The 27,031-nt window shown below is 46.3% G+C and overlaps 1 protein-coding gene across 2 annotated transcripts in view; it reads right to left on the bottom strand.

Annotated features, from left to right (window-relative positions):
- The window catches only part of MTMR12 (myotubularin related protein 12), a 72,695-nt gene that overhangs the window by 17,933 nt on the left and 27,731 nt on the right, over nt 1-27,031 (bottom strand). For both annotated transcript variants that reach the window (XM_067030853.1, XM_059060828.2), the window contains exons 3-10: nt 24,285-24,427; nt 22,888-22,960; nt 21,896-22,026; nt 20,499-20,592; nt 16,296-16,425; nt 10,360-10,435; nt 2,172-2,278; nt 1,373-1,497 (exon numbers count right to left, since the gene is read on the bottom strand). In XM_067030853.1, coding sequence (XP_066886954.1) covers nt 1,373-1,497; nt 2,172-2,278; nt 10,360-10,435; nt 16,296-16,425; nt 20,499-20,592; nt 21,896-22,026; nt 22,888-22,960; nt 24,285-24,427 — 879 coding nt within the window. The remainder of the gene's footprint in view (nt 1-1,372; nt 1,498-2,171; nt 2,279-10,359; nt 10,436-16,295; nt 16,426-20,498; nt 20,593-21,895; nt 22,027-22,887; nt 22,961-24,284; nt 24,428-27,031) is intronic.

The following is a 27,031-nucleotide window of genomic DNA, read 5'->3' on the forward strand; positions in this document are numbered from 1 at the left end:
AGGAGGCCTGAGGAAGAGCTAGCTTCTGGTGGAATCCTAAACACACACGTTTACCTTGCACGCCAGACACGATCCCCCCAACGCACCTTGATACAGAAGCCCTGCATTTTACCGAAGTCTACTGCATGTCAGAGTTGCAAACTCAAATCAATGAGAAGGCAGATACCCCTGGCAAGTACTGGATGGTGAAAACAGAAGTGGAGAATCACAGTCCTGGATCAACTAGTGCAATTTCTTACTTCTCCGCCAGGTGCCTGCTTTTTATAAACCTATTTTATAACACATAGCACAGTGTGTTCTAATTAGAGGTCCACACTTGTTTCCCTTGGTGTCATATTCATCTTTATCTCCAATGCCTAGCACAGTTAGTGTGTATAATGGAAATTCAACAGATGTTGACTGAATGAACGAATAAATCCTAAATCAGACCACTAGGCTAAAAAGTCAAAGTTAGGAAAAGCTACCTATAAGTGTGACAAATCTCAGAGGGTAAACACTCATTCAAGAGTGAAGAGGGCTTCCCTGGTGGCGCAGTGGTTGAGAGTCCGCCTGCCGATGCAGGGAACACGGGTTCGTGCCCCGGTCCGGGAGGATCCCACGTGCCGCGGAGCGGCTGGGTCCGTGAGCCATGGCTGCTGGGCTTGCGCGTCCGGAGCCTGTGCTCCGCAACGGGAGAGGCCACATCAGTGAGAGGCCCGCATAGCACAAAAAAAAACCCCCAAAAAAAAACAAAAAAAAAAAAAAAAAAAAAAGAGTGAAGAGAATCAACAGGTGACTGACTCCGATTAAATCTGATTCAAGTTCTGAACTGTTCACACTGGGCAGCCTCGGCAGGGAAGCGGCACTGGCTAGGATGGGCATATTTCATTTTCTACTTTGCACACTTCGGATGAACTGAATGTTTTTGACACTGTAAAAAAATATATATATATATGCTCAATCAGAAAAAAATAAAATAAAATATTTCCACTTGGTGGGGGAGGAGTCCATTTAATAAGCCACTAAGGAAAACGAACAGATGATTCACTCTACAAAATAGCCGGTGAACACAGGTATGGCACAGTTCCACAACTTTTAAGGGAGAAGCTCAACGCTCACCACTGGGGAAGCAAGAGAGGAGGACGGTGGCTCTGTGTTCACTGCCCCTACACAGAGGTAAGAGCCTGCAGCAAAACGGCGGCAGCAAACGTATCGAGGGCAGCTGGCCGCGGTGGTGACTGGCCCCTCTACTCCGCGACGCCAGCCCTCGCGGCTGGGAACCTCTGTGTACAGCCGTGAGGAACCCAGGGAAATGGCCACCGACTTTCACCTGATCCACGCGGCATGTCTTTCCCCCGTCTGACAGAAAGTTTTTGCTCGGCATTCTTCTCACCTATCAGAAACAGCTGTTTAAATTTAGAGTAGGCCGTCTGGATCTCCTGCAGGGATAGGAAGTTGCTTGACAGGTCTTCAGTTTTAACAATTTCATAGGGTGGCCTGTGGATGATCTTATAAATTCTAGGTAAGAAAAAGTAACAAGAGATTAGAAGAGCCGGCATGAGCCAGAAACAGTTCATTCTTCCTGAGCACTTCCTAGGCGCCCAAATCTGTGTGAAGGGCTCCCACTGAGTCCTCCCCAACGAGGCAGGCCTGCCCGGCTGCTGCTCCCAGCCAGCAGAGGTGGCGAGTGCAGGAACAAGGGGCAGAGCCACCCGGCCCAAGATTACGAAGTTTATCACCTGAAAGAGCCAGGATTCGAACCAAGGCAATTTAACTCCAAAGTCTACTCCTTTTCTATTTTTTTAATTCATCCAGTTGAGGGTTTTTTTTTTTTTTTTTTTTTTTAACTTTTTATTTTGAAAATTTTCAAACATGCAGAAAAGCAGAAAATAACACGGTGACATACACCTTGACCTAGATCTGACAACTGTCAACATTACAGAAATCATGCCACTTTCCCCTAAATGCTTCAGCGTGCATCTCTAAAAACAATGCAGCTGAGGCGCTTCATGGTTATGTTATACTGACTCCTCTCAAGTTAAAGACGACCGCTCTATAAACGGTATCCCCAGCACTAAGTGCTTTATTAGCAGGTACGCTGAAATGGACCAACCGCCAAGAACTGTTCCCTGCTTCTCGGAAAACAAAAACCGAGCCAACTAAACGACAACAAAATGTACAACAGTACCGACCCATCCAAGAAGTTCTTTTGGATTTGTAAAATGCCATCATCCTGTTCTTTGGGCAGTGCTGACATTTTCAAAAGGGCACATCCGCTGTGGCAGGACCAACACCATATCTGCAAAGGGGAATAAAGGTTTTCCAGATGTAACGTAAACCACCTAACAGAGGACAGGCAAGCTTAGCATTTGAATTCATACAGGGAAATGTACACCTTCGATATGAAATAGCTGAATACATTCAACTATGTTATGCCAAGGAATAAATGTGTTATAGTCATAATGAAAAAGGCTGATTTAGTCTTAAAGACAACAACAACAGAAACTCAGGTCTAGGTGGTCACACTCAGACTCACTTATAGTCTAACATACACCTTTTGACTTGGCTTTAGTGCTGGGAACCTGGATGATGATGATAAAAACAACATCATCATCATCATCATTATTATTAGGATTATTAGGATAGAGGCTATCACTGGAGTACAGCTCATTATCTCAGGATTTTACATGAATTAAGTCATTTAATTCTCACAGTCACACTCTGAGACAGGTATAAGTATTATCCCCACTAACGACAAGAAACTGAGGCTTGGAGAGACCGAATAACTTCCCCAAGTTGCACAGACAGTGCAGCAGTGACTTCTCAAGGCCGTGCTCCACTTGGACGGCCAAAAGGGGGCAGCTCCCATCATTACAGAAAGTCCACACAAGAAAGCATGGAGGGCTTCCCTGGTGGCGCAGTGGTTGAGAATCCGCCTGCCGATGCAGGGGACACGGGTTCATGCCCTGGTCCGGGAAGATCCCACATGCCGCGGAGCGGCTGGGCCCGTGAGCCATGGCCGCTGAGCCTGTGCTCTGCAATGGGAGAGGCCACAACAGTGAGAGGCCCGTGTACCAAAAAAAAGAAAAAAGAAAGCATGGAAAGTTGGTTATTCAACATACATTGGTAAGAGACTTGTACATGCAAGGCACTGAATTAGGTTGTGAGAGGATGGAAAGAGGGCTAAGATACTTCGTCTACCTTCAAGGTGCTTATATCCTAAAAGGGGGAAATAAATTTGCAAATATAATAGGAAGTAGAATGAGGTAAACCACAGGAGATGGGAATTTCAATGAACAACAAAGGGAGGGCAAACAGAGAAAGAAATCATATGAATGCCCATAAGTGACAGATTCAAGTGTTTAGGCACTTGATACAGTGGAGTGTGGATACAGTGGGAGTTTCATTTGTTTGCTCTGCTGTATAGGAACACAAGGAGATTAGAACTGATTTGGGGGCAAAGTAATCTGCCAGGAGAGCCTGGAATGGAGAAGAGGGGAAGACTGGTTGGGGCTGGGGAGTACGGCTGTGGATTTGTGCCCCGTATAAAGGTCTGGTTAAGGGTTCAACATTGGCTAAATAAAGCCCAGCACTGCTCTGCTGACCAAGCCTTCGGGCCCTGGCTCAAAGGCAGACCAGGAGGATTTCAGCTGCCCAGAGAGGCCCCCTCTTGCCAGACATCTGCACCGTACAGAGCACACACTGGTGTGCCAGCAGCGGCCTGGGCTGGAGATCAGAGATCAGCAAACGCAGGCGATATTCTGCACTACGCTTAGAAAGTCAGAAAGAGGAACCGGTTTGGGGTTTCAGGGGAAGATGATGAATCAGTATTGGGTATGCTGGGTGTCTAGTGCCCACAGGACATCTGTGTGAAGATACTGAGGAGACTTCCGAGATGAGGATTATGACTTAGGAGAGGAAGGCAGGACTGCAGCTCTGGACACAGGAGCTGCCTGCCAGCTTCAGTGGAAGAGACGTGAGCCCACCCCGGAGTGAGGCCAGAAGGACGCAGAACTGCTTCAGGAACTGCCCAAAGATGACCGACTCCGTAAGCTCCTAACAAGACGGAAGTGTTGGAACAGTGAGACAAATCAACGGGCCCCTTGCTGCCCTCTTACCCCCTTTTCCAACGTCACGCCCAGGCACTCCTGCCCCCTGGTGGGTGCAGCTCACTCTGAGGGGGGGCGGAACACTCTTAGCCATGACTCGTGACAGGTTCTAGGAAGTTAAGTGCTCTTAAGCCTTTTTATCTCCTCTCCTGGGGCAGAAAGAATCTGCTCTTGGGGACATTCAACCGCAGCTCATTCTATCTGGGGCTCAACTGTCACCTCCCAGCTGAGGCACAAAGGGACAATTCCCTTACATCCTCTGTCTGAAAGAGTAAATAGAAAACAAGCAAAATTCTTGGTCAGAGAGAGACTTCTCACAGGAATTTAGCAAAAGACATATATGTCTTCTCCTATTGTAATATGTACAATTTCTGTCTGGGAAAGAGCCACAGGGTTCTTAGTAAGAATGACTTGACAACAGACAAGAATCAGTGTGATAATCCTGTTTATTTAAAAAAAAAAAAAAAGAAAAGAAAAAGGGAAGGGGGAGATGATTCATTATTTGGTAGATTTTTTTTTTGGTCTTTTTTATTTTTTTTTTATTTATTTTTTTATTTTATTTTATTTTTTTTTTCTGCGGTATGCGGGCCTCTCACTGTTGTGGCCTCTCCCGTCGCGGAGCACAGGCTCCGGATGCGCAGGCCTAGCGGCCATGGCTCACGGGCTTAGCTGCTCCGCGGCATGTGGGATCTTCCCGGACCAAGGCACGAACCCGTGTCTCCTGCATCGGCAGGCGGATTCTCAACCACTGCGCCACCAGGGAAGCCCCTTTTTGGTCTTTTTTAAATTGAAGTATAGCTGGCTGATGTACCATATTATATAAGTTACAGGTGTACGATATAGTGAGTCACAATTTTTAAAGCTTATACTCCATTTATAGTTACTATAAAATGTTCGCTATATTACCCATGGTGTTCAATATATCCTTGTAGCTTATTTTATACCTAATACCTTGTACATTATTTGGTACATCTTAAGGTGTCTCTCTTAATAGAGCCAAAGAGCTTTAGGGGAGCCTCTACAATTGGAGGCTGGAAAGCAGCGTAAGAAAGAAGGAAAGGAACCAGCAGGGAGGTAAGAGGACCAAGACAGCATCGTGTTGCCAAAGCCAAGACAGGAATTTAAAAGGCAAAAAAGTGGGGGGTGTGCACCCAGAACTACAGTGACTGACGGTGTGGAGAACGGGAGCCCCCCAGGCTCAGTGACTCTGAGGGTCAACAGCAGAGCGGGGGCACGCAGAAGCCCTGCTGCAAGAGGAAAGGGGGCAGAGGCAAGTAGAGAGAATCAGTACAGTCCTGAAATACAGGCAGTGCAGGCAAGGAGAACCAGCCCACGCTCAACTGTTAAGGAAGGGCTTCTTCAGGTGATGGAAACTTCAGCATGCCTTCAGGAGTGCAGAATCTCCGGAGATACACGCGGAAGACAAATCCAGGGCAGAGGAGATCAAGAGTCCAGGCAGAGGTCTGGGTTGGAGATGAAGGAGCTCAGAGATGAGGAGGGGGAGGGGGAGGGGGGGAGGAGGAGGGGTGGAAGGGAGGGGAGGGGGAGGGGTGGAAAGGAGGGGAGGGGGAGGGGTGGAAAGGAGGGGAGGGGGAGGAGGAGGAGGAGGGGAGGGGGAGGGGTGGGGGAGGAGGAAGGGTGAAAGGGAGGGGAGGGGGAGGAGGGGGGAGGGGGAGGGGTGGAAGGGAGGGGAGGGGAGGGGGAGGGGGAGGGGAGGGGTTGGGGGAGGAGGAGGAGGGAGGTCTTGTTGCTCCCTCTCCAAGACCCCTCGGGACTAAGGGAAAGGTGGTCAATGACAGTAAGAGAGTTAAGGGTGGGATCACCAACTTAAAGAGAATGAAAAAATGGCTACCCTGGCCCCAGGGAAGAACGGCACAGGAACCAGAAGGAGTTCACTGACAGGCTGCTGAGCAGAACAGGGGTCCGAGTGAAGCAAGGTAACAGTTTTCACGTATCCCATGAAAACGCTCTGCTGTTTGGTCTGAACAATCTGTAGCAATGTCCACTAGTCCCGCAGCAAAAAAATAAATACTCAGGACCGGAGTACAGCAGAGGGTCCAGGAGGCCACAGCCTCTAGAATGGCAGCAAGGGTTTGACTGAAATCACAAACGATGCAGGTCTTTCCCGAACAGGAGTTAAGTGGGGGCAGGGAAGACCAGACTAGATGAAAAGTCAGGGTGAAAAAGCAGAGATACGGAAATGTTCTCGGACTAGCGATAATGGCCATACAACACTGTGATCACATTCACTGTCACCAGCGGTAAATTTTACGCGATGTGTATTGAGAGCTGTGCTCCCTGGGTGAATGCGTAAACTCCATTTTGTGTAATATTTGTCCACTGTCCATGCATCACAAGCTCCACTACAACTTTCAGGACACACAATTAAGGCTGCTCTAATAAAATGAGAATGCCTTCCTACAGTTTCTATCAAAGTTCTGTTGCTGACTCCTCAGGACAGGTCTTCTCAGGACAGTTTCTACTTCTCAGCCCCAAGGCCTGGCTCGAACAGAGTAGTGAAATTTCATATAATGCTGGATGGAGAAGCAGCCTATTCCCAAGCGTGTAGACAATTCATCCTGGCTTCTTCCCACAGAGCATACCCCTTCTCCTAGAGTCATCTATGAAAGGCTGACGGATGAAGACCCTCGTTTTTATTCTTCTAAAACATTCTCAAAATGTTGTCTACAGATCCCAAGACCCTCCCTTACAGGTGGCCCGAGAATATCACTAAGATGTAATTTGTCTTTTTCACTGTGTTGACATTGGCACATTGGCACTGATAGTGTTACAACTGCTGGCGCCTTGGCACCAACCAAGGTATTGCTACCAACAGCACTGGTCGCCACCGTATTCTTCACTGCCACAGACTTGAAGAAAAATAATTGTTTCACTTCAGAATGTCCATAATGAAGAACTAAACATTATGAATTATATTAATCTTGATCATTACATTTAATGTTTAATACTAACATTTTTTATACTCTGTGTGATCGAGTGGAAACAAAGCATGGAAGTGTTTGTCTCAGGGAAAAGCACCTATGAGACCGACTCAAGAACTGAGCTAGCTGCTGTATTCTTGTAACTGAAAGAGTGAATGACAGACAAACTATGGGTGTTCAGACTTTGGTATCTGGCAGACATTCATTCTTCAGAAAAAAAAAAAACAAACAAGAATGAACTGAGCCTATCCCCTTAAGGAAAACAACTGACAACCTGTTGCCAGTGATAAAAGTTGAACTTTCAAGCAAAAATTAGAATTTTGTAAAACTAGTCTCTGCCTTTTTAGCTGGACAAATTCCCAACATTTAAAGACTTTCCTGATGAGACAGGGATGATATTAACAAATGTGATTTTTTTTTTTTTTTTTTTTTTTTTTTTTGCAGTACGCAGGCCTCTCACTGTTGTGGCCTCTCCCATTGCGGAGCCACCAGGGAAGCCCCCACAAATGTGATTTTTATCTAAGAAAGCATGTCAAGGGCTTCCCTGGTGGTGCAGTGGTTGAGAATCCGCCTGCCTATGCAGGGGACACGGGTTCATGCCCCGGTCCGGGAAGATCCCACATGCCGCGGAGTGGCTGGGCCCGTGAGCCATGCTGGGCCCGTGAGCCATGGCCGCTGAGCCTGCGCGTCCGGAGCCTGTGCTCCGCGCAACGGGAGGGGCCACACAGTGAGAGGCCCACATACCACAAAAAAAAAAAAAAGAAAAAAGAAAAAAAGAAAAAAAGAAAAAAAATGAAAGCATGTCAAAATTTGGATGACCTGGGACTTCCTTGGTGGTGCAGTGGTTAAGAATCTGCCTGCCGATGCAGGGGACACGGGTTCGAGCCCTGGTCCGGGAAGATCCCACATGCCGCGGAGCAACTAAGCCTGTGTGCCATAACTACTAAAGCCCGAGTGCCTAGAGCCTGTGCTCCGCAATAAGAGAAGCCACTGCAATGAGAAGCCTGCGCACTGCAACAAAGAGTAGCCCCCGCTTGCTGCAACTAGAGAAAGCCCGCGTGCAGCAACGAAGGCCCAACACAGCCAAAAATAAAAATAAATAAATAAATATAGTTTTTTAAAAAAAATTTGGATGACCTGTATAACGTAGTGAGCTAATACTTTCTAAACGACCAATGTATTGGGTTTTTTTTTTTATTATTTTATTTTATTTTTATAGGTTATTTATTTATTATAAATTTATTTTATTTGTTTACTTTTGGCTGCTTTTGTTCTTTGTTGCTGTGCGTGGGCTTTCTCTAGTTGCGGTGAGTGGGGGCTACTCTCCGTTGCAGTGCACAGGGTTCTCATCGTGGTGGCTTCTCTTGTTGCGGAGCACATGCTCTAGGTGCGCGGGCTTCAGTAGTTGTGGCACACGGGCTCAGAAGTTTTGGCTCGCGGGCTCTAGAGTGCAGGCTCAGTAGTTGTGGCACACGGGCTTAGTTGCTCCGCGGCATGTGGGATCTTCCTGGACCAGAGCTCGAACCCGTGTCCCCTGCATTGGCAGGCAGATTCTTAATCACTGCGCCACCAGGGAAGGCCTTGTATTATGTTTTTAAATCATGCATGTTTTAAGATCCATTCAAAGTACAAGACAGACCAATGGATTTTAATTTAGCAGTGAATGAAAAGTTCATTGACTATGTTTTCAGATTCCTCATTGCAATTAATCTTTTTTTGCGGTACGCCGGCCTCTCACTGCTGTGGCCTCTCCCGTTGCGGAGCATATGCTCCGGATGCGCAGGCTCAGCGGCCATGGCTCACGGGCCCAGCCGCTCCGCGGCATGTGGGATCTTCCCGGACCGGGTTACGAACCCGCGTCCCCTGCATCGGCAGGCGGACTCTCAACCACTGCGCCACCAGGGAAGCCCTGCAATTAATCTTTATGAAACCACCACTTATCACTTTTTTGGTATACCGTCAAAGGACAATATTTTCATATTCTCTGAAAAGGCTATTAAATACTCCTCCCTTTCCCAAATACACATCTGTGTGAGGATGGATTTTCTTCATGTACTTCAACCGCACCCCACATACCACAACAGACTGAAGGAAGTGAGAAGTTGTGAGAATGTAGCTGTCTTCTATTTTCAAAAATGTAAAACAGTACTATGCTATTTTTTTGTTTTGGACAGTATAGTTATTTTTCACAAAAATTTTTATGTTAACATGTAATGAGTTTTTTACTAAAATAAACATTAAGCAATTTTTCGGTTTTAATTTCTAATATGGCAAATATCAACAGATACAAGCACAAAAACAAAAACTCTTTAAGACCCTCAATGATTTTTAAGACTGTAAAGAGTCCTGAGACCAGAAAGTTTGAGAACCACTGCTCTAAGTCAAAGGTGGCACTCTGGTGGGACGTGAACCAACTCTGGCCCAAAGACATGTTTTTTAAACATCTGAATCAGTTGTGAACAGCTGCCCACATTTAGAAATCAGGAAAACTCACATAAAAATCGCATCTCTCTGGTTTCTCCTGAGAAATCTGGACATCTGGCAAGATCAGGCCCGTAGTACCGCATGGCACAAACGGGCTGGCAGAGAAGAGTAGCCAGCCCTTCATCCAGGCAGAGGGTCTCTGGTTCACTGCGAGAACCACACTGATTACCCACCTGGCCTGCATACACTTCTGGGCACGTGACCCCTGCTTAGACGTCTCACCTCCTTTTACAGGAATGACCTTTTTGGTGAACCAGCCATGTGCACAGCACAGCATTTGTCTGTAATTCTCATTCTGTACTCAATTCCCTGCAGGCTTGGCAACTCCCAACTGCCAATCAGAAACTGGAATAACTGCCAGAGTTTGGCTTTCTTTGATCAGTGACACACTAAATATGGCTCCCATCCCAGGCTATTCTGTGAAAATTAAGTAAGCTCTCCATGTTGTCTCTGGGAGGAAACTCGGCCATGCCCATTCAAGATTAATGGTGTGGGCCAAAAGGAATCTTAAACCCTACTACCCTTACAGGGGTCGGCTCAGCCTCAAAACAATTTAGGTGTTAAATTAGGCTGGCTTTCAACACCAGACAGGCCTGTAATCCCCCAAAAGCTCTTTAAAGATGTCTCTGCTAAGAACTCCAGGGCATCTGTGAAAACTTTAGAACTCTGACCCCAGGAGCCTCACTGTCAAAGAGGCTCCTCTAGGGAGTCCCTAAGATATTTTGAGATTGCTCTTGGACTGAGGACAAACTCTTTAATACCAAAGCCAAGGGCTTTAAGTAGGATAATCTGCCAGGATGGGCCAATGAGCAAGCCATGCATTTAGGGTTTCCAGATGCACTTACTGGTATGCCATGACCCTGGAAGCGCGGCACGTCCTCCTCAGGAAGAGGGGTGGGGACAACAAAGTATGCTGGCAACCTAGAAGAAAGAGACGTCATCGGTTTTTCTGCTGGAGTTAATTCATTAAATATGAAAGCTCAACGTCAATGAACACAGGAAGTTAAGCAGAGTGTCATGACATGGACCATGTTTCCCTCTTAAGAGGAACCAGTGCAGATGAACCGTCTCTGTTGAAATCAATCAGGAATCTGAGTTCAAATCCTAGCTCTGCCTCTGATTCTGTGTAACCCTAGGTAAGTTACCCCACCTCTCTGGGTCTGTTTCCTCATGAATAAAATCACCATGGCAATGTACTCATCAAAATCCAGACTGTAGGAAACGATCAGTCAAGTGGCCTGGTTTCTTCAAATAAATTGCAAGAAAAAGCTAATAGTGTGAGACTCTATAGATTAAGAAGTTTAAGAAACCTATCAATTTTCAAGATATCAATTTCATCGAATCTTTTTTTGGCTGCATTGGGTCTTCGTTGTTGCACGTGGGCTTTCTCTAGTTGCAGAGAGTGGGGGCTACTCTTCGTTGCAGTGGGCGGGCTTCTTATTGTGGTGGCTTCTCTTGTCGTGGAGCACTGGCTCTAGGCACGCAGGCTTCAGTAGTTGTGGCACGTGGGCCCTAGAGCGTGCGGGCTTCAGCAGTTACAGAGCATGGGCTCAGTAGTTGTGGCTTGCGGGCTCTAGAGCACAGGCTCAGTAGTTGTGGCGCACGGGCTTAGTTGCTCCATGACATGTGGGATCTTTCCAGACCAGGGATTGAACTCGTGTCCCCTGCATTGGCAGGCAGATTCTTAACCACTAAGCCATCAGGGAAGTCCCTCACTGAATCTTGATTAATGATAAAACAGATAAAAAGATAAAAAATAAATTGTTTTGAAAATTTATAAAACAGTGGGGAAAATCTGAATGCTTGACTGGGTACTGAATGATTTTAAGGAATCAAATGTTAAATGTGATAATTCTTTTATGATTATGTTTATAAAGAGTCCTTCATTCTTAGAGATGTAAAACTTAAATATTTATGAATGAAATGTGATGAGCTCTAGGATTTATTTCAAAATAGTTGGGCGGGGCGGGGGGCGGGGAGGGCTGGAGTAGGTAGAGGCACACAGACTAGCAGTGAGTTAATAACTTGAAGCTGGGTGACGGGTAAAAGGAAGTCATCAAATTCTCTTTTCTTTTATACTGCTTGAAATTTTCCATTAAAAAAAAAAACCTTAAAGGTAATTAAAAGGAACAAAGCTCTCATAATATTGTGATGTAAAACCAGGTTTGGGAACAACTGGTCAAGGCTAAGATACCTCAAACCATTAAAACGTAGAAGAATTATTTGGCTTTAGAGGTTCCGAAGTGCTCGGAATATTTTCTTTCACATCCGCTTGAGTGGGTGGGCTTACTATCCCTTCTTCAGGTGCTGTCACTGAAGCAAAAACCTCTTCACAGATCAATGGCTCTCAACCTCAGGTTGCCTGTTAAAGTCACATAGGAAGATTAAAAAATTCCCAGTGTCCAGGCTTCACTGCAGAACTATTAAATATCAGAGGTGTCAAAGCTCTCCAGGTGTGTAATCAGGGTGACAGCTGTTGTTCTAGAAGCTCCTGCTCGTCAAAGCGTACAGCAGCATCACCCGGACACTTAGAAGGAGAGCGGCCCCGACCTACAGAATCAGAATCTGCACTTTCACGAGCTCCCCAGGGGCCTGGGCTGCACGGTCAACCGTGAGAAGCAGCGCCTCGGATGGCAACTTACGGACCACTGTTTCCCAGCCCTCACAGGAGAGTCGCCCGGGGGGCTTTGTGTAAACCAGATTCTCAGCTCCTTCCCCAGAGGATCATTCCACAAAGCGGGGATGCGGCCACACTGCTTTAAAAAATTTGCATGTCTTCCTCCACTAGTGTGGTTGAATATTTCACAAGTTAATTGTGCCTTATAAACAGTCTTTCACCAAAGGGGAAAAGCATGTCAGAACCCAGTGTATTAGCATGCGTACCATGCAGTCACTGAAGAAAGGAGGCTGCAAAGAGAGGGACAGCGCTGCACCAGTGGGGAGGCTTGTGACGTCCCCTCCTGTCCCAGTGAACTCAAGGTGGTTCTACGGAGGCTCTGCTGGGAGACTCCAGATGTCTACAGGCAACTGACCCTCCCACCGGGGAGAGCACTCACTTTAGTCACTAGGAGGAGTTTTGAATACAAAGTAAACAGCCTCTCCAAATATAAGCTGACTTTATTCAAGGAAAGTGGTATGACCCTCTTAGGCACCACCTCAGTTAGGGTGAGGGGACCCCCAGAGCGACACCACCAGAGCAGCAATGTCTTCCCGTGGCTGCATCAATTCCTAGGTTCCCCTGTGTTACACACTCCCTACAGGGTTGAGGACCTTCTTATACCTTCACAGGGGGGCGGCATGAAGAAAGGCTTTTCAGGAGAAGGCAAAGTAAACACTCAGTTTCTTTTTCTTATCCAAACTGACCGGGGTCTCCTCTTACCACTGGGGCTTTCATTAATTTATTCACTGTCCCCAATTTATTGAGTGGGTCTTATAAGTCAGGCACTATACTTGGTGCTGAGGAAATAAAGATGAACCAAAACAGAACAGTGTCCTTGATTCCCCAGGACTGATGGGCTGCAGAAACAAACATTAACCAAATGGTGATACAGATAAGAATAAACTCACGATCGGAGGAGGTGCTAAGGAGAGAGGCACACAGTACAGTGAAAGCTCTCACGGGAGGCCTCATCTAGTCTTGGGAAGAGTCCCTAAAAGAGACACCTGGGCAGAGATCTGACCGATGAAGTGGAGGTAACTCACGAGTACAGCTGGAAGCAAAAGGAGCATCCTAGACAGACCGCACAGGCAAGGCCCACAGGAGGGGCTCAGGGTGGCTGGAGGGGCACACGCAAAGCTGGAGAGTCAGGCATGAGTCAAACCACGAAGGGCTTGTAGGGCCTGTTAGAAGTTTGATCCTCTCTACCATGAACAGCAAGGAGCCAATGAAGCAGGGGAAGAATGGATGCCGGGGGCCAGAGTGGGTGGGGGACACCATGCAGGCAGCTACCGGAGTGCCAGGTAAGAAAGAAAGCACAGCTTTTCCTGTATCATCCCCATGGGGCAGAAGCGCGGGGGCGAGTGCATGGCTGGGGCAGTCCAGGGGGAGTGTGTTTGCACCAAGTGCTCTGAGCAGCAAAATCTCGCGGAGGCTCCATTCTCCCCCCCAAGACCACTAATTAGAACCCCCTGACACCCCACTCCAGCCACCTTCTCTACCTGGTATATTTCTGATGTGCCGACACCCATGCAAACACCAATGCATTTAATCAGTATGTGGCAGGATCCTGGGGATGGGCATATGCCTTCTAACAGTGTCAACAGCACATTACAAACTATCACCTCCTAGGAGCAGGGCTTCCATACCTCCTCCTGACTGAGCGCTCGTTTTCCCTTTCCAAGCTTTGTGACTATAAAGAGGGGAGGGGGAGCAGGGTGTGCATGGGGGTGTGTGATCCGACACTTGCCCTGCAGGCCCCTCCCACTGTCACCCCAGTTTGTGCTGTAACAAGAGGGCTAACCTTATAAGTGTCTGAGACTGATCAAAATCAAAACTGATTGGGGCTTCCCTGGTGGCGCAGTGGTTGAGAGTCCACCTGCCGATGCAGGGGACGCGGGTTCGTGACCCGGTCCGGGAGGATCCCACGTGCCGCGGAGCGGCTGGGCCCGTGAGCCATGGCTGCTGAGCCTGCGCGTCCGGAGCCTGTGCTCCGCAACGGGAGAGGCCGCAACAGTGAGAGGCCCGCGTACCGCCAAAAAAAAATTAAATAAAATAAAAACTGATCCACTGAAGAGGCCCCTCGGAACCATAAATACAAAACGCTCTAGAAAAATACACACTTTTTGAAACTGTCAGCAGGGTGTTGAGGATTATGTTCCAAGACGATAAGACTCAAATTTCAAAAAAAGGATTACACAGAGTCATCCTTTAAAAATGTAGGTGAGATCACATCACGCCTCTGCTCAAACTCCTCCACACTGCACTATAAATTCTGAAACCCTCCCTGCCCATCAGCACCCAGACGGCCCTCTCCTCCCTGATCGCACCTCCTACTGCTCTGTCCCCTGCTCACTCCTCTCCAACCCCTGGGCTCCTTGCTGTTCCTCACACAAGCCAGACAAGATTCCACCTCAGGGCCTTTGCACCTGCTGTTCCCTCTGCCTGACCAACCCTCCTGCCAACATCTCCAGCACGCCCCAGTCCCTGGCCTGATCTATTTTTCTCCATAGCACTTATTACCTCTTAATACACTATAATTACTCACTTATTCTATCATCATTTTCCTCCTCTAGAACGAAAGCTCCAGGAGGGCAGGGATTTTTAGGCTCTATCTCCAGCAGCCAGGACACTGTCAGGCACATAGGAGACCCTCGGAAATGTTTATTGAGGGACTTCCCTGGTGGCGCAGTGGTTAGGAATCCGCCTGCCAAAGCAGGGGACATGGATTTGAGCCCTGGTCAGGGAAGATTCCACCTGCCGCGGAGCAACTAAGCCTGTGTGCCACAACTGCTGAGCCTGTGCTCTGGAGCCCACGAGCCACAGCTACTGAGCCCGTGCACCTAGAGCCCGTGGTCCACAACAAGAGAAGCCACCACAATGAGAAGCCCGCGCACCGTGACAAACAGTGGCCCCCTCTCGCCACAACTAGAGGGGGCCCGTGCGCAGCAACGAAGACCCAATGTGGCCAAAGATAAATAAATAAATTTATATTTAAAAAATGTTTACTGAATGAATAAATAAAATGCTTGATAAAAGGAAAGCAAATACATGATATAAATTCAGAAATGCCTCTAAAAGTTTTACATTTAGATTACAGATATAATAATGGGAAGAAAAAGACATATTCACTTTGGAATGTTTTAAGGGATACTTTAAGGGTTTCTTAAAAAAGCACAGTGGGCTTCCCTGGTGGCACAGTAGTTGAGAGTCCGCCTGACGATGCAGGGGATGCAGGATCGTGCCCCGGTCCGGGAAGATCCCACGCGCCGCGGAGCGGCTGGGCCCGTGAGCCACGGCTGCTGAGCCTGCGCGTCCGGAGCCTGTGCTCCACAACGGGAGAGGCCGCAACAGTGAGAGGCCCGCGTACAGCAAAAAAATAAAAATAAAAAATAGCACGGTATCGATGTGGAGAAAGTGGAACCCTCATACATTGCTGATGGGAGTGTAAAAACGGTGCAGTGGCTATGGAAAACAGTCTGGCAGTTCCTCAAAAGGTTAAATGCAAAAAAAAAAAGGTTAAATGCAGAGTTACTATATGACCCGGCAATTCCACCCCCAGGAATATACCCAAGTGAACTGAAAATACACGTCCATATGAAACCTTGTATACTAATGTTTGTAGCAGCATGTTCGTAGTAGCCAAAAAGTGAAAACAACCCAGTGTCCATCAACTGATGAATGGATAACTAAAATACGGTATATCCATACCATGGGATATTATTCAGCAGTAATAAAACGATGAAATTCTGATATATGCTACACCGTGGATGAGCCTTGACAACATTATGTTAAGTGAAAAAAGCCAGGCACAAAGACCACATATTATATGGCTCCATTTATGTGAAATGCCAAGAAGAGGTAACTCTATAGAGACAGAAAGCAGTTAGTGGTTGTCTAGGGCTGGGGGAGTGGGGAGGGGGGAACGGGGAGTGACTACTAAGGGGTAAGCGGTTATTATTTGGGGGACGATGAAGATATTCTAAAACTGACCGTGGTGATGGCTGCACAGCCCTGTGTATGTGCTAAAAAGCACTACACTCTTCAAACAGGTGAACTGTATGGCATGTGGATTGAATCTCAACACAGCTGTTCAAAAAGAAAAGCACAACACCGAGAGCTTACCTTTCACAGACTTCATAGCCTTCGTTGACACTCACTGCTTTGTACTTCCTGTTGCCCTTGGTACGCTCCAGCTCCCAGCACCAGTCCTGAAGTGTGTCAAACATTACGGCATGGCTCTTGGGGTCGGCAGCTAACAACACAAACGGAGAAAGATGGTAAAATCCTGTCATGAAGCCCTGGTATTTGAATGGTGTGAAAGTGGCTCCTCGGGCCCCAACTTCCTCCACGAAGCCCATTTTTATCCCCACCACGTGAACTCACTGCTTCATCCTAACCTTGTTCCTTTTTTTCTGTCATGCATCCAAAATTATGAGTGAGGCTCTGTCTTTTTGTGCTGGGCGAAAGCAGCTGTTCTTGTTCCATTCCGTGCAAAAGTAATTTATAGCTCCATTTTCAGTCATCTGACCATGAGATAATTTATATAACATAAAAAGATCGTGTGCAGCGCTAAAAGACAGGCTTGGCACAAATGCTAAAATAATAAAATATTTTTAGCCCTACCAATGTGTGCATAAGATGGCAAACTCATTTGCACAGCATGTCAGATTCCTGAGTGTGAAGCCTCCTTCAGTGTGAAGATGCACTGCCCCAAAGGGGCGTTTTCAGTGTCACACCTGGTTTCTGAGGGCCATAAACAAATCAGACAGCTGTGGTGAAGGTCAGGGCCTGCAAGCCAAGGGCCACATCACGGTGATGGGGACTTTTGCCCCTAACCTCGCCGCTACCTGCTAGGAGGAAGTGCCCAGGAGCAAGCACTACGCTTGCAGCCCAGCAGATGTGTCCCTGGTCCTCTCTCAAGCCACAGCACAGCTTGATGGGGGTGACGTGAGCCAAAACACCCTTGGGTATTTACACAAATCAGTTCATTCAAGCCTGTGCACATCTTAAAAAAACAAGCCTTGGGACCTCCCTGGCAGTCCAGTGGTAAAGAATCCCCTTTCCAATGCAGGGAACGTGGGTTTGATCCCTGGTCGGGGAACTAAGATCCCACATGCCACGGGGCAACTAAGCCCGCGTGCCACAACTACTGAGCTCGCACGCCTCAACGAGAGAGCCCACGTGCCACAAACTACAGAGCCCACACGCTCTGGAGCCTGCGTGCCACAACTAGAGAGAGAAAACCTGCGTGCCACAACTAGAGAGAAGCCCGCGTGCCGCAATGAAGACCCGACGCAGCCAAAAAAATAAACAAATTTTTAAAATAAACAAAAATATCAAAAAAAAAAAAAAAAGCAAGCCTTCCTGGAAAAACAAAGTGTTTAATAAAACTCCCACCTGTTCCTTTTAATACAAACAGATCCTAGTACAAAGGATGATAAGACAAATAATGATTAAAAAACAACAGTTAAGCTTATATAGCAGTTAGTATGCCAGGCACTATCCTGAGCTTATTACATATAATAACTCAATCCTCACAACCCTACAGGGTAGGTAATATTATTTCCTCCATTTTACACATATGGCACAGAAAGGTCAATAAACTTGCCCAAGGTCACAGAGCTAGGCAATGGCAGAAATGGAATTCAAACCCAGGTAGCAGTAAAGGAAATTTCCATAAAGTAATAAATGCAAATATTAATAAATTCCCCCATGGACATAAGTAGTAACAATACTCCTAGGACCTTTTAGCCAAAGTACATTTGTGAATTATTAAGCCTGAGTAAAATGAAAGATGTTCAGACTGCAACGCACCCACCTCTACAAACCCCGACTCAATCAAAAAGCAAAGTGGTCAACTCGCACCTATCAGTTATAATCTTTACTCATCAAAAAAAAAAGGAGGGTGGAAGGAGAAAACAAGGATAGAATTCAGATAGAATAGAAGATGCTACATATCCTGGGCTTTCTGGCACAAAAAGCCACCACAAGGTAATGAGCTCAGTAGCTGTGGCGCGTGCGCGGGCCTAGTTGCCCCGCGGCATGTGGGATCTTACTGCCAGGGTCAGTCAAGGTAAGGGTTTTGGCACACAGACCAACACATGCTGGGGAGCCGAGAAACCGTCCTGAGCTGGGTCCAGACCAAGAATCAGGATATAAGGAAGTGGCAGAATTCCTAAAAGTAGAGTACGATTTTCAAATGGAGACCCAATAAATGTTTACGTAAATTACAGCAATCAACAAAGAAGTCATATTTTGTATATCTCATACTGCAACAAGCTGTTGTCAGCCAGCACCCAGCTCATCATACATATGGCTAGAGTGAAAAGATCACTCACAAAGATGAACTTACTGAATTAAGGAACAAATTTTATGTTCGGCCTGATAGTAGTGCCAAGTATATTTTATGTCAGTGTAGCTCTCTGAGCATAACCTGTCCGGAATAAGTAGTTACACTCTCAGTTAACCCTCATTTAATGACTGTACCCTGTGTGCCATGCATTTAACAATTTGTAATTTTCACAGCACTTCAAGGGAAGCATTAACAATACTATTTTTTGAAATGAGAAAACAGAGGCCCAAGAGTTAAGTGCCATCCCCAGCATCACACAGCTACTAGGCAGCTGGACAAGGATTTGAACTCAGGTGGGACAGACCTGGAAATTCATAGCTTTTCTACTAGATCACCACAGTCCCCCAAATGCAAGCTACTCTCACAGATATCTACATCTCTGCACACGTCTGTCCCGTTGCCTCCAATACTCCTGTGTGCCGACCGGACACTGCACATCCTTCACCAGCGGTTCAGGACCAGCCTTTGCCCTCTGACAGCCCTCCCTTCCCCTGCGTGGTCGTTCCCTCCCACCAGAGGACACATCACTCTGTGTGACTTGAAGCTCTTAGAGGGCAGGGATTTAGTCCTGTTCATATCCCCAGGGTGCGTGACCCACAGCAAGCGTTCGATAAACATTTACCAAACGAGCAGTTTGTGACAAAGCAACTCTGCATTCCAGAAAGCATGATATATGCTTTCTAACATGCCACCTCCCTGATGAAAGGCACGTGGCACTCAGGATCAGTAAACATCAACTTCACGTTAAGAGTAATGGGCAGGGGCTTCCCTGGTGGCGCAGTGGTTGAGAGTCCGCCTGCCGATGCAGGGGACACGGGTTCGTGCCCCGGTCCGGGAGGATCCCACGTGCCGCGGAGCGGCTGGGCCCGTGAGCCATGGCCGCTGAGCCTGCGCGTCCGGAGCCTGTGCTCCGCAACGGGAGAGGCCACAGCAGTGAGAGGCCCGCGTACCGCCAAAAAAAAAAAAAAAAGAGTAATGGGCAGATAGGAAGGTAATGCACAACATGATAAATATAATTAACACTGTTGTACGTTATACACAAAAGCTGTTAGAGTAAATCCTAAGAGTTCTCATCACAAGGAAAAAAATTTTTTCTATTTCTTTAATATTATATGAGATGATGGATGTTCACTAAACTTACTGTGGTCATCATTTCAAGATGTATGTAAATCAAATCATCATGCTGTACACCTTACACTTACACAGTAATGTGTCAATTATATATCAATAAAATTGGAAGAAAAAAATAAAAATACTGCTAATAATTTGAAATTTTAAAAAAACAGGAGTGGACAGAGCAAGTGGACAGAAGGAGGAGGAGAGATCCAGAGAAGGAAGAAGACAGACATCTGTGGAAACACTGTACAAAGCTAGACATTATTAATAGCTAATTCAGATGACCACAGTTTCTTACTTAAAAGACTGCTCTCTTTTTCAGGGAACCGAATGGAAAACATTTGGAATTTTAAGTTTTCTAACCAAACTCCTTTTCTGATGTGCTCTCTTAGGTACAACTGTTCCATTCCCCATCCCCCAAACATTTGCTGTAAGGCGCGTTCTGGTTGTTTAAAAACTTTCTAGAAGGCAAGACATTTTTTAGGGTCTCATGAAATGAAGCCAAGTGTATTAAAGTGAAAAACAGAATCCAGGGACAGACAGAATGATTTTAAACTTGTCTCAGTTTTGCTTCTCTGTAGCCTCACATTCCCAATCGTAATATACTGATTTTCTTTCATAAGCAACAAACAAATAATCCCTCACAAAAAGCAAACGAACCTAAAAGATAAGTTAAAGAAACAAAGATCACAGGAAAGAAATAGAAAACTTTTTTAAAAAGAAATCTGAATGATTCACCCAAGCAAGAGGCGACCCATTGCTAGAGAAGAGGGAAACAAAACCCATGGATGGGTTTTCTCCCACAAGTTGCAGGTAGGAACTGGAAGGGGCCTGTCTACCTGCCGATGAAAGCTTACCTGTGTGGTTTTGTGCTGCAGTCGCATAGGAAAACAGGAACAATCGTTTAAGCAGTTTAGGGGCCTGGGTATGATGGATTATGCCACTGACAATCTGGAAAAGAACCAAGCGATGGATACAGTCATGCTTTTGGCAGATAAACACTGAGAGACAAGACCCAAGTTGTCTAGGTTTCCGTAATGCTAACGGGCTCCGATGGGCAGCATGCTAACAAACTCTCACTGAGGTCTGTATCTGTGATGTGGTCTCTTGAAATAATGCCAGATAAACAGAACGCTAACCATTTTGTCAGGTTTTTAAGAGCTTTGAGTTTCCAGGGCAATTTTTAAAACATAGTCTAATTTCTCAAAAACAAAGCAGTAAAAAAACTTAAGTGCCATTTTCAGACACTCCAAAAATCTGACATGTCGAAGATATACAGCTGACCAGATAATAACCAAGATGCTTAGCTATTCTGTTCTACTTGTTGTGCCCTTAAGGATCTTCTTCTAGAAGATAAGGCAATCAATCCCTCATGCTTTTTGTCTGAAGTTCCAAACAAAAGTTATGTTTGGATAGATGACTAAAATCATCATTCAAAATAAAGTTTCTGGCTTCTCAGGGAATTTTCCATGTCTACACCACTCTTTTTCCTGCTCGGAACAGATACTGGAGTCATGTTTATTATTCTAACTGATCTACCACACTACCTGAAAGAAAATTAAGAGTATACCTGAAAAGAAGGCCTAACTCACTGCAGCCAAAGACAACAGATAAACTGGTCTCTCCCTAGGTTTCCCCCTGATGTATCTACCATAACAGTGGCAAGTCTGAGACCTTCAATATCTAAAGAGAAATCTTGGAAGCTACAATAACCATTGTGACCAGTGTGCCCAGTTACACATCTCAATTTGCTGCAGCAAACAGATTAAGTAAGGGACCAAGAAAGAGCACAGGCTCATTTGGTGACTCACTTTGCCCATGACCGTGTACCTCCCCCTCCTTCCACACATACCCACGACCTCCCAGATGTCAACTCCTTCATGCCAGGAGCTGGGGGTCACTGCTGCTGCCTTTGGGAAAGGCTGTCAGAGGTGGGGAAAGGGGGTTGCTTCTAGCTGCTCCATCCTCCCCTTCCCCTGACGGCCTTCTGATCCTGGTTTACCACCTCCCACCCTCTGCAGGCTCTGGGAATGAACACATTATGAACCGAAGGATTAAACGCAGCATGTGCCAAGATAATATAGTCCTGCTCTACCAAATTCTCTCTCAATTCTCATCAAAGCACATGTGATTATAACCGATTTCAACTTTACAGAATGAAAGGTTCCCCTCAGCCTTCGTGCAACGGAAGCAAGAACTGAAGTGGGGAAAACCTAATGGGAAATAAAACCTAAAAACACATGCGACTAGTTACCCTTTTGACTTCCTCTTCTTTTGTGTACCTCAGACAAAAGTGGAATACCCGGAGGTCTTTGCAGTGGATGATGAGCTTCTCAGGGTATTTCTTCAGCTGTCCAAAGAGAGTCTTTTTTTTCTCATCAAACACTACACATCAACAATGAAAGCAAGAAGGGAAATCATGTTATAAGACAACAATGAAATGCTAAAGAAACAAGGTAGACTACTAACTTCCAAGGGCGCCTCTCAAAAGTGAGAGGAAAGGCACCAGCTTCTAAGTAGCTGTCAGCAGGGCCCAGTCCCGCTCAGCAGGGGCCCTGGTCTCTGAAACAGCCAGGGTTCCTCACTCCTCCCGAGGAAGCACGAGACCCAAATGGACTGGCACTGTTAGCAGAACTGACTCCTGCAGAAAACCCAGCTCTGAAAGCTGAGATTACGAAAGATGGGAGATCACCAGGGATCTGCTTTGGGGACGGTCAACTCCCAGGTTTATGGCTGGGGCCCCTCCTGACACCCTCCTCCCTTTCCCAGAGTTTGGACCACGCAGAACCTGTTGGTGCTGGGAACACCATAAATGGCTACTGAATGATTTCTGACAAAGTCCTGACTACAAAAACAGAGAAGTGGAGCTCAGAGAGGCTTTGTTTAGGCAGAAGAAAAGACACCCGAGTGTGGTATGACAGACCTTTATCAGGTGAGCCTTTGAAGTGAGATCTGCACAGCTAACATGGACATTCTGATCCACATCTATCGTGTAATGGCACCGTGGAGGATTAGAAAGAACAGGTTCCCTGTTCAAGTCCAAGCTCCTCCAGCTAAGTGACCCCAAATAAGCCACTTCGCATCTCAATTTTATCATCCATAAAACTGATTCAAACAAGATAAATATGTGAAGAAATTTCAGTAAACTATAAAGGACCAAAAAAAAAAAAAAAAAACCAACTCACTCATCATTATCAGCTATACTTTCAAAGGCTGGCAACACCCCAGGGGAAAACAGATACTCACCTCCATAAATCTGATCAACACAGTGGAGGGTAATGTCATTTTCTCCTATAACCTTATTCTTAAACTGCGTTTCCTAAAAAATTCAAAAGGAAACAACTGTGATTCCTTGCTATGCACTGTGACATTTACAGGTAGAGCAAATCACCATCCTCCACTTGCATATAAAGAAAAATGGGGAGTGGGTGGGGGAAATGGGTGAAGGTGGTCACAAGGTACAAATTCAGTTATTATAAAACAAGTCCTGGAGATGTAATGTACAGCATGGTGGCTAGAGTTAATAATACTGCATTGTACATTTGAAAGTTGCTGAGAGGGTAGGATCTTCAAAGTTCTCATCACAAGAAAAAAATTGTTTAACTATGTGATGTGATGGATGTTAACTAAACATATTGTGATGATCATGTCACAATATATACATACACCAAATTCATCACGTTGCACATCTTAAACTAATACAACGTTAAATGTCAGTTATATCTCAGTAAGGCTAGAAAAAATAAACGAAAAGGTATACATCCTACACAAACAAACAGGGGAATGTAGTCACAGCCCTAGGAAAGGGACAATGAAGGAGTGAAGTGTGTGAGCAATGCTGTGAACACTCGTCTTCAAACCCAGGCAGGACATGCCACTCCCGGCTGCTCCCAGGCCAACCCACCAGGCCGCATACACAACACCCTGAGAGAGGCTGACAGGTGGTGCATAGGTTCAGATTTCTCCACACAAATGCAGACAGGTGAGTGACAGAGCTACGAGAAGGCAGGAAGAAAACCCCGGGAGATTCAAGCTCTGTAAATGCTGCCTCTGTACAGGACTAGGAACCAGGCCGCTACGGCCACAGCCGCACCGAAGCCCATGCTGCCAGGTGGCAGGGGTGCTGGCGTGGCCGGGCCAGCCGGTTCCCATTACCACCAGTGCGCCCTGAGGGGTAGCTCACTCTTCCTAAGGGGGCCGAGTCTTACAAGCACAGAGCAACCGCAAAGTAAACCCAAACTCAGTGCCGCATTCAGTGCCAGTTTCATAACTGAATTCAGTTCCTAAGTTTGAGGAAGAGTTCAGTACAGACAAAACATGGGGAACTAGTATATTTGGGGAGATGTGACTCCCATGAGTGACAGGTACTGCGCTGAAATACAGAAGAAACTTAAAAGCTGACGGTGTCAACCTATGAGGTCAAACACAAGCCGGCGGGACGTGAGGCGCTGGCGGGCAACTGCAGAGTGGCCCTCCCGCTGAAAGGAGATGCCAAAGGAGAGAGAGCAGACTGGTGGTGAGAAAGGCTCTGGCCTTTGTGTTTACGTGCGTTAGGGGCGAGCTACTGAGAAGCTGGGAGGAAAGACAACAGGGCCACCGATGCAGTGCTCCCACAAACTCAGCCGAGTGGCGCTCATACATACATCATTATCCAACGCAGATTCGTCATCGCCCAAGAAAGCAATCTTGAAGTCTGTGCAGACAAGCCTCCCGTAGATTCCACGCTGACAGGAATCTTCCTGGACACACTTCAGCACCGTGCTGGCTTCACAGAGCAGCTGTTCACCTGATCAAAACCAAAACAAGTCCTCCTCAGGGTCCTCGGGCCACATGCAGAATGCAAACAGTACAAGCTTCCCGGCTCTATCCCTGTAAGACAAACACGCACTACAACACAGCACACAGGAGCTGCAAAACCTGGGGAGAAGACGAAGCAGAGTGAGGACCGTGGAGAAGTGAAAGTGCAATGACCTGGATACACTTTTACACGGGGCGCTTCTCTATCTTCTCACTGTGAATAACGGACGTGGCCAAACAGGTAGAAATGATCTCGGCTACACTTACAAACACAGATCTTGGTGCTTTTATCACCTGGACCCAAGCAGAAGTTCTGGAGAAGCAGTACCCAAGTGAGCAAAGCCAGAAGGGCTGGCCAGCAAGCTCTGGCACGTAGCTCTGGAGCCCCCCCTTCCTGTGAGGGTGGGCCATTCCTCACCCCGGAACGGCGGAAGGAGGGCGGGTGCCTCCCTGGCCCGGGGCCCTAAGGCAGCTTCCTCAGGCACAGAGGGTGCAGCACGACTGCACTCATTCTGGCTCCACCGACAAGGATGGGAGGAAAAGGGAGGTCAGGGGGTTGTGGGAAAAAAACCTGTTTCCTCTCTTTCTTAGTTGAGAGTATTTCCTCTCAGTGTGTCACCTTTCCTGCTCTATCTGCAGACGCCCAGCAGCATGAGAGCTGTATTTCCTGGTGATAGAGAGTACTTCTCACTATAGTCAAAAAGATGAGGATTTAGGGATAGGCAGGAAGTTGAGAGGCTCACGAGGGCTGGATGCCTGTAAGGGCAGGGAAAAAAGAAGGATACAGGGGAAATGAAAAACTAAGTGTAAAATTAAAAAAAAAAAAAAAAAAAACTAAAACAAACAAAAAAACTAAAGCAAAAACTAAAAAAAAAAATTAAAATTAAAAAAAAAACAAAAAAAATTTAAAAACAAAAACAAAAGTGTAAATACTTTGTGACAAGAAAGAAAAAGGAATTTTCTTCTCATCCAACAGGTAACCATCTTCTCCTTAGAATCTCCCTCTGGATATTTCCTTCAATGCCTTTAAATTTACCAATTGGCTCAAAATTCATTTATTCTAACTTTCGATATGAAAACAAGAATTTCAGACACTAAGACTATCAGGGGACACATATTATATTTCATCTTGCTTTTTCTCTCTTCCAAGGGGTTAATTACAATGGAAATACAGGAAGATGGCTCTGTCACCAGGTCAGCCTCTACAGAGACCACCCGGCGTGAAGAAAACAGTGAAGTCAGGGCCTCATTAGGGTTTAAAATAGTCCCAGAAAAAGTGCTTCAGCTGAATCCGAGGTAGAAGACACGTGAGCAAGGCTTCCTGTGCTTTCAACTCCTGGTGTAAAACAGCTTTAATGGTGAGCCTCTCCCAAGACCAGGCAAGCCATATGGGTCCGTGGTCAGACACTGGAGACCAGAAGTTGGCACACAGGGGCTAAAACGACATCCAGGGGAGGTTCCGCACGCACGGCGACCTGCACCACACTTGTCAGCTTGTACGTTCAAAGTCTCAGGTCCTGGGAGGCACGAGCTAGAAAAGATCACAGTCTAGGAAACCTGGGCTGCACACCTAGAAGAGGCCGTCAGGAATCCAGGGGAATGGAGAACGTACATAACACTAAGCTAAAGACAAAAGTAAATTTCAGAATCTACAATATAACCCAAGAAGAGGAAATACAATAGGATATATGGATTGAGGTTTAGGCCATTATTATTGGGAAAAGCCTTTCAAACTTAAAAACATTTTTAAAAAAGTTAAAGATTCTGTAATGTTTACTAAATAAGGTGGATCAGTCAGAAACTTGTACATATTCATATCCTCTCAATAAAATGGAATAAAATTTAAAGAACCAGAATGAGGACTCAATTGTTTTGGGAAATGTATCTAAAAATACTTATGAAAAAAGCTATTTGGGACTGGAAAAAAGAAAGGAGCAAAACAATCAAACACACAACTCACTGGATAGCCCCATATATGGAGAGGCTACTCTACCAAGAAGTTTGTTTCTGAATTCAGAAATGATTAAAACTTGATTTAAGCTATAGAGTCACTCTCCTCCATCAGAAAGAAAGAAAGAGAGAGAGAGAGAGAGAGGGGAGAGAGGGAGAGAAGGGAGAGAGAGAGAAAGAGAGAGGGAGAAAGAAAGAGAAAGAAAGAAAGAGAAAGAGAGAGGGAAGAGAGGGAGAGAGGGGAGAGAGAGAAAGAGAGAGGGAGAAAGAAAGAGAAAGAAAGAAAGAGAGAGAGAGAGAGAGAGGAAGAAAGAAAGAAGGGAGGGAGGGAGGGAGGAAGAAAGGAAGGAAGGAAGAAATCCAACCAATCCAGGCTCCTTGGTGATGACTGAAGAGCAAAGCCCTGGCAGCCCCAGGGTTGGTTAAACCCCAGCAGGGGTCAGGTGTAGGGATATGCAGGGGACCAGGATCTTCCTGACTGGAGACCAGAATACTGGATGGGGCCAAGTAAGGCACCCTGAAAAAAGACCTCATTTGCTTACAAAAGAGGTGAGAATTTCCCACGTTTATTTTCATCAGCTGTGGGGAAGGGGAAACAAAAATTCTTTGTAGCTGTTGAAATACTCAGTCCCAGGTATACAGT

The sequence above is a fragment of the Kogia breviceps genome, chromosome 4, assembly GCF_026419965.1.
Source record: "Kogia breviceps isolate mKogBre1 chromosome 4, mKogBre1 haplotype 1, whole genome shotgun sequence".
Taxonomy (NCBI): Eukaryota; Metazoa; Chordata; class Mammalia; order Artiodactyla; family Physeteridae; genus Kogia; species Kogia breviceps.